The sequence below is a fragment of the Monopterus albus genome, unplaced genomic scaffold, assembly GCF_001952655.1.
Source record: "Monopterus albus unplaced genomic scaffold, M_albus_1.0 scaffold47.1, whole genome shotgun sequence".
NCBI classification, from domain to species: domain Eukaryota; kingdom Metazoa; phylum Chordata; class Actinopteri; order Synbranchiformes; family Synbranchidae; genus Monopterus; species Monopterus albus.
The window spans coordinates 1,389,463-1,396,480 of NW_018127927.1; the positions used below are offsets into that span (position 1 = coordinate 1,389,463).

The 7,018-nt window shown below is 41.7% G+C and overlaps 1 protein-coding gene across 1 annotated transcript in view; it reads left to right on the forward strand.

Moving 5' to 3' along the window:
- The first annotated feature begins 488 nt into the window (after nucleotides 1-488).
- Nucleotides 489-7,018, forward strand: part of ammecr1 (AMMECR nuclear protein 1) — a 16,480-nt gene continuing 9,950 nt past the window's right edge. Inside the window, 1 exon segment of the mRNA XM_020600522.1 lies at nucleotides 489-2,012. Coding sequence (XP_020456178.1) covers nucleotides 1,669-2,012 — 344 coding nt within the window. The 5' untranslated portion in view covers nucleotides 489-1,668.

Sequence of the window (7,018 nt, forward strand, 5' to 3'; positions counted from 1 at the left end):
CATATTGTATTTAGCATCCAGTGATCATGCTCTGCCCTCATGTCACCCACTTAGGTGTTATTTTACTTTGTCACACATTCAGTTTTCATTTTCCAGCACACTCAGCCTAGCATACAGCAGTGAGTCAGGGCACTGTCATCCTCAGCTGATCCTGCGGTTTGAATTAACCACCGATATGTGGACACCGCTCACTTCTCTTCACCGATACATTTATTTGTGACTATATGTGTACTGAGAGGCAGGGAGATGAGTAGTGAAATGACTGGGGACGTCTGTGACAGGACTATATTTATTATCTCATGGTCTCAGGAGTTGCACCAGCATGTACAAAAAAGAATACCAAATGACAGAACAAAACATCGGTTTAACATGAAAGGAAAGTAGTGGTGTAATTTTTAACAGAGTGATACACCGCCTCTATGACATATAAATACACTGACAAATCGATTCGCTTTGCAGCGCTCGTTTAGACTAAAGAACGGGCACGGAGAAAGGTCTCTCTGGTCCTGTGCATTTTATAACTTGGGAAACCGATACTTTTTCATGGATTTACGCATACACACGTATGAACGTCATGAGCGCGCATGCTTCCAAAGCACCGTTCTTCTGGAGAGCAAATCTGATACCCCCATAAGCTACGTATAATGTGTAGCAAATGGGCGCAACATATTTTTCTGAATCCGGTTCCGGCGTGCCGACGACACCGATGCCCGTGCCCACAGACTGATCACAGGGCTTTTACCCGAACAGCACTGAATGGTAGCAGCTGAAAGAGGGGTGCGGAGCGAGGGTTGCCAAACCCGGAGGATTTCTCACGGCTCACGGACTAGAATGCTCTTTTGTATGTATCATTATAAACGGATGACACCCTCCAAACAAACCTATACTGAAAACTTTCAGCTCTACATTTGATGCGGGGGTGTTATTGAGGTATTTTGACCAGGTCCAAGAACAGATATCAATGCAGGTGCAAACTGTGGGCTAACGTTACTGAAATGACTTGCATGGGGCTGACGCGTTTTATTGTGCCATGCCAGCCCTGTACTGTCAGACGCTATTTTACTCTGCGTTATCCCGGTGTCTGGAATTCCAACATACTAGGCCTGTTGTATAATTAGAAGTTCGCAAGGCAGTAGCAAACAAGCTGGTGCAATGGGAAGCTACGCTGTCCAATACATTGTGCGCAATTTGTTCTGAAGCTTATGGGTCCTGTGTACTCAAGCTCCCGGCTTCCACTTGGAGAGGTGTGCTGCGGGGTTACAGCGCACTGGCTGTCGGCTTCACATCTGGCCCGCCTGGCTACTGTCATCTGCGGCCTGTTAGGACTGTGTACTCCCTGAACTTGTATGCTTAAGGGGAACTGACTGTGATTGCCTCGCGTGGTGTCGTGTTAGCGATTATTGGTGATCTACAGGAACACCCTAGATTAAACCTGGACTGGCTCACTACTCAAGAAAAAAAGCCTATCTTGCTATGGATTTTGCGTAGTGAAGTCACGCATTTTTAAAGGCACCGCTAGGGTGACATTGCAGTCTTCTCAGCACATTAGATATTTCGTCGTCCGACAAAAAAAGAGTGAAAGTGGAGTATTGTCCGTCATACGTATCAACGCAGTGGGATTTCTACGTCTGGTCGGCGTCTCCCCCCACCCTTCCCGCGGTGACGGTTATGGGTCGGAAGCGGTGTGTCGGTGCAGATTGTTCCAAGATGGCGGCCGGGTGCTGCGGGGTGAAGAAGCAGAAACTGTCATGATCACCAAAGGGACCCGGGGGTAACTTTAGCGGCAGCAGTAGTAGTAGTGGTAGCAGCGGCACGAACGCTCTGTCCCCAGCCCCGGCCGGTTACACTTCATCCGGCCTCTCCCCAAATCTCAGCCCGGGACCTGGTTCGGGGAGTGGAGGCAGAAAAATGGTCGTCTCAGCGGAGATGTGCTGCTTCTGCTTTGACGTGCTTTATTGCCATCTGTACGGATACCAACCTCCGAGAACACCCAGGTTTACAAATGATCCCTAGTGAGTATCTAGTCTTTTGTTGTTTTGTTGCATGTCAAAGCTCATTGGTGTGCTCTGAACAAATGTCTGTTGCGGCACACTTGACGGGTTTGCCTCTGTATTGTGCTCAAGTTTTAAGGGCACAAACTGTCACATCGAAACAACTGTTTGCTTAAAAGAAATTTAACGCGAAAAGCTCACGATCATAGGTATATTTGGACAAACTGGAATTCGGGCCTTGTCGTAGATACTGTCTGTACCGGCCTGCAGCTCCACTAGCTTAACATTAACCCAACAGTGAATGTTTTGATATGATGTTATAAAGTTTCCCATCACTGAATGATGTACCACGTCACCTTTACATTTCCTGGTGGTACTTGTCTTAAACACTTGCGATACTGTTTGTCCAACTCTAGTAATACAGGCTAATGTTGGCTAAGCCTGTTAGCTTCCAGCTAATATCAGCTAACCACTAGATGCCACTTGGAAGAGAAGATGGTCCAAGCAAGACTGTTTATATTTTCAATTAAACAGTATCAGTTTTGATGGTTAGGACGTACAGTGTTAAAGTGCTGAATACAAACAACAAAATATAACATGACTGATATTCTTAAGCTTTTAAGTTGCTCTCAGTTGTCCCTGGATTGCCACATACTTACATAGTTTTAGCTTATTTAGCTATCACTACGGGCTACTTTAAGTTAGCTTAGTAACAGCACTGGTCTTTTAATTAATTTGATAGCAGATGTAGTAGAATCCTCCGATGGAACGAACACCTGTCATTCCATATTATCGTTACTTGTTCGTTTTACGGCAGGTTTTATGTGGTAAATGGAACTGTACTATCTGATTAAGTGAAAGTTAACTGAGTTTAGCATAAGCCAACAAAGAAAGGGCGGTTTTTGCTAAGGAATGTTATTTAGCAGGCCTAACTAGCCATTATGACCACATTTAACTAAAGCAATGACAGTGTTATTAATGTATCAAACAGTGTTTAACCATTTGGAGCATTTGCTGAATGTGAGATTCTGTGTCATGGCAGGCTAATCATAAGATCAAGGGATGTATTTATTTATATAACGTTATTTCCTGTGCCATCCACTGAGACATTTTAAAATGCTTGTAAAAAGTTAAGGTAAGGTGACAGCATGTGACTTGGTGACATTTTTCATATATTCTGAGGCTGTAAGGGAGGTGTTACAATTGCAGCCATAGCTGGCTATCCATTGTATTCATCCTGTGCCATCCACTGAGACATTTTAAAATGCTTGTAAAAAGTTAAGGTAAGGTGACAGCATGTGACTTGGTGACATTTTTCATATATTCTGAGGCTGTAAGGGAGGTGTTACAATTGCAGCCATAGCTGGCTATCCATTGTATTCATCCTGTGCCATCCACTGAGACATTTTAAAATGCTTGTAAAAAGTTAAGGTAAGGTGACAGCATGTGACTTGGTGACATTTTTCATATATTCTGAGGCTGTAAGGGAGGTGTTACAATTGCAGCCATAGCTGGCTATCCATTGTATTAATCTGAAATAGGTTAAGACACTTTGGAGTGGTTTATTGACCAGGGCCAAGTTTAAATGCTTTAAAATGCTACAATACAGAATAATGGAAAGATAATCAGACTTTTTTGAGTCTTCATAGTGTATTCTCACAATCTCACCCCAGCATCTCTATCTAGAAACAACCTCAGAATCACCTCAGTAAACTTCAGGCAAAAGGCATGTTCTCATATGAGAACACAGGAAAATTTACAGTGGTGTGGTGAACTAAATAACTGATTGACAGGCCCCAGACTTAAGTTGCACACACAGTGAATTGAGTCTTGTCCTAAAAAACTTGACTCAACTCAAGATTTGTGATTCGTGAACAGTCTTTTTTTTTTTTTACTCTCTTTTTTACATGTTAACATTAAAGAAATGCCTGTTGAGCTGAATGTAATTCCTGGTCCTATTATCATGGGCAACTCTACACATGCATGGCACGTGCTGCCACAGATGACTAAGCTGCAGCAACAACACGTTGACTACGACGAGCACATCTGCAGCTGCTCTTTCATTTTATAAGGCACCTCAAAATGCAACAGACAGGTGAAGTCAGTCACTTGGTAATGTGAAAGGCAAATTAACATTGGTGCCTGTGGACCCTTAGCAAACATGTTAGCTCATTATCACCTATCTAACATTAGCTTGTTATTAGCTTTGTAGCCAAGGATGCTAAATTATTAGACTGGTGTTTCTTGAATGTTCTGAAAAGATGAGTGAAAGTCTGTTCGTTTGCCATACTTGTTCACATAAAGTGCAGGTTTGCCATGACTATAGAAATAACTGGGTAATCACCCATATTCCTCTGCCACCAGCTTCTGGCTAATGTTAAACTGAGCAAAAGACCACATTAATTATTAACATGCGCTACAGGTTTACTGTTTTTCATGTAATGTTATGGGCTTATTAGATTACCATTACACTTGGTTTGAGAAGCTAGAGTAATGAGTAAATTTACAATAGATTATAGGATATTGTTAGTTGGAGAGCCAGGGTAATAACACAGTGGGTTGTACTCTTAACTTCTATTGAAAAATAGGTTACAGTTTTGGAATGGAATGATGATAAAGCAGTATATGCATTGACTTCCTTGGCTATAGCAGTGTTCCTTGGATATAGCAGTGTTCTAAGTAGTCTGGATGGCACGCAGCAGATGATAAGTTGCTTGTTACAACCATAAGGGACTTGAGACTTGACTTGGACTTGCAATAAAATGACGTGTGAGCATCTCTGACAGCAAGTCCTCTAGACGCATGCACACTGAAACTGACAAGAACACTTTCCATCCATCCATCTTCTTCCGCTTATCCAGAACCGGGTCGCAGGGACAGCAGTCTAAGCAGAGATGCCCCTTAAGACCTCCTTATGAATAAATTAAAACCAAGGACTGTGATGTCATTCGGTATGGCGCAACCAGGGCCCCACCCTGGAGCCAGGCCCGGGGACAGGGCTCGAATGCAAGCGCCTGGTGGCCGGGCCTCTTTGCCCGACCGGGCTTTGCTCGAACGAGCGGTGTGGGGACATCCTCTCGTGGGTTCACCACCTGCAGGAGGATCCGTAAGAGGCTGGTGCATAGTGGATTGGGCAGCAGTCGAAGGCGAGAACACTTTCCCAGTTCTTTCAAAAAGTATTCCCTCATCAGACTAGCCTGGCAAAACAGATTAGTAATTCTATTAATAACAATAAATAAATAAAATTAGTTAATCCCCAAAATTACAGTTATTGCAGATAAAGTGTCTTAGTTGGTGTGTTAATTTAAAATTATTGTATGAGCCTCTGATTCCAAGGCCCAATCCAAATGTCCACGCTAAGCATTAAACCTTCATTAACAGCAGCTGGCATCACCTGTTATCAGGCTAGGTGCTGAAAGTGTGTGAAGCCTTCAAATGCCTAATTAGGAATAGGGCAGCTTATTTCTTTGTTAAATCAAATCCCATGTTACCGGGGCAAAGATATTTCTGTGACTTTACTAGTCAAGTGTTAGTCTTCTATGTTATATGTAGTTTAACCAATTTGTTTTTTTGCTGAGTCTAATACAATAACAACTTAGTTTTTTCATATTGTTTTTATAGTTTTTCACATAGCGCTCCTGTGTGTCTCCCCTACCCCTTTGCAGTAGATACCAATCTACTGACATTAAATTACCCTCTGCCTTGTTCAGCTGGAAAAGTCACCAATTCAAAAGCCAAATTACTGACCTGAGCATGCAATATTTAAACTGCCAAGTTCCTTCAGAAAATTAAACCCCATTTGAAGTGATACAGAATGTCTATTCTGAAGGGTTAACACTGGTTTGCAAAGTTTGACATACAATGCAGGGCTTCAGACTGTGACCATTTTCCACATTTTGTTGTCATTTTTTGTGGACACTGATTCTAAAATTTAGAAACTGGAAACTTTGGTCTTGAAATTGTGCCCTTTATTGTAGTGCTATATAGCTATCAATTGTAAATCATCTCGAATCTAGAGAAGCTGTAGCTTGCATATTGTAGGCATTTAGTAAAAACAAGTCTCTACTTTCAAATGGAGATTCACATGCTGTGACTCACTATATGATTTGAAGAACATCATATGTGTACAGTGTAAATTTTTAAATCTTTTGCTTCATTTTGGCTGCAAAAAGACCAAGGGACCGCTACACTAGTGGGTGAGCAATGGTGCAGGTATGTTAGCATTACTAGTCAGCTAATTTAGCTAGCTAACATTAGTTGGCGTGAATGGTGGTTTATTACTGAAATTTGTGTAATGTTATTTTAGATATATATTGTAAGCTGCTTTAAATTTTTTTAAGCTATTGTAAACTAAAGCGTAATTGAAATGTAAGATTAGCACTCAAAAGTAATAAGCTAGATAACATATTAGTTTGTTAAATGTACTTATACATTTTGCTACCGAAGTTGCGAACACTAGGAATCTTTTCTAAAGAATCTTTCTAAACTTTGCCCCGTTGATCCCATGTTGACAACAGGAGACACCAGCCTTTTGTCACTTGAAGAGAAGAAGAAAATGATCCAGGAAAGGTAACATGAAGCCACAGAACCATTAGCATGTAATGTTTAAATGAACTTCTCGGTACACCCTTGATAAGAAAATTTTGTTTTTCACTGAACTACAGGCACCTGTTTGCTGTAGGTGTTATGTTTTGTTTCTTTGCAATTAACATTTTTGTTTTTAATTATTGCTACTTAATTAAATCCGATTGGCAAGTCTTTGGTTTTGCATTTGTATCAATGTATGTGAAGAATCTTCTTCTTCTTTCGGCTGTTCCCGTTAGGGGTCGCCACAGCGAATCATCTGTTTCCACCTCTATCCTCGGCATCCTCTACTCTCACCCCAGTTAACTTCATGTCCTCTTTTAGCTCATCCATATATCTCCTCATTGGCCTTCCTCTTGACCTCTTGCCTGGCAGCTCCATCTCCAACATCCTTCTACCAATATAACCACTATCCCTCCTCTGCACATGTCCAAACCATCTCA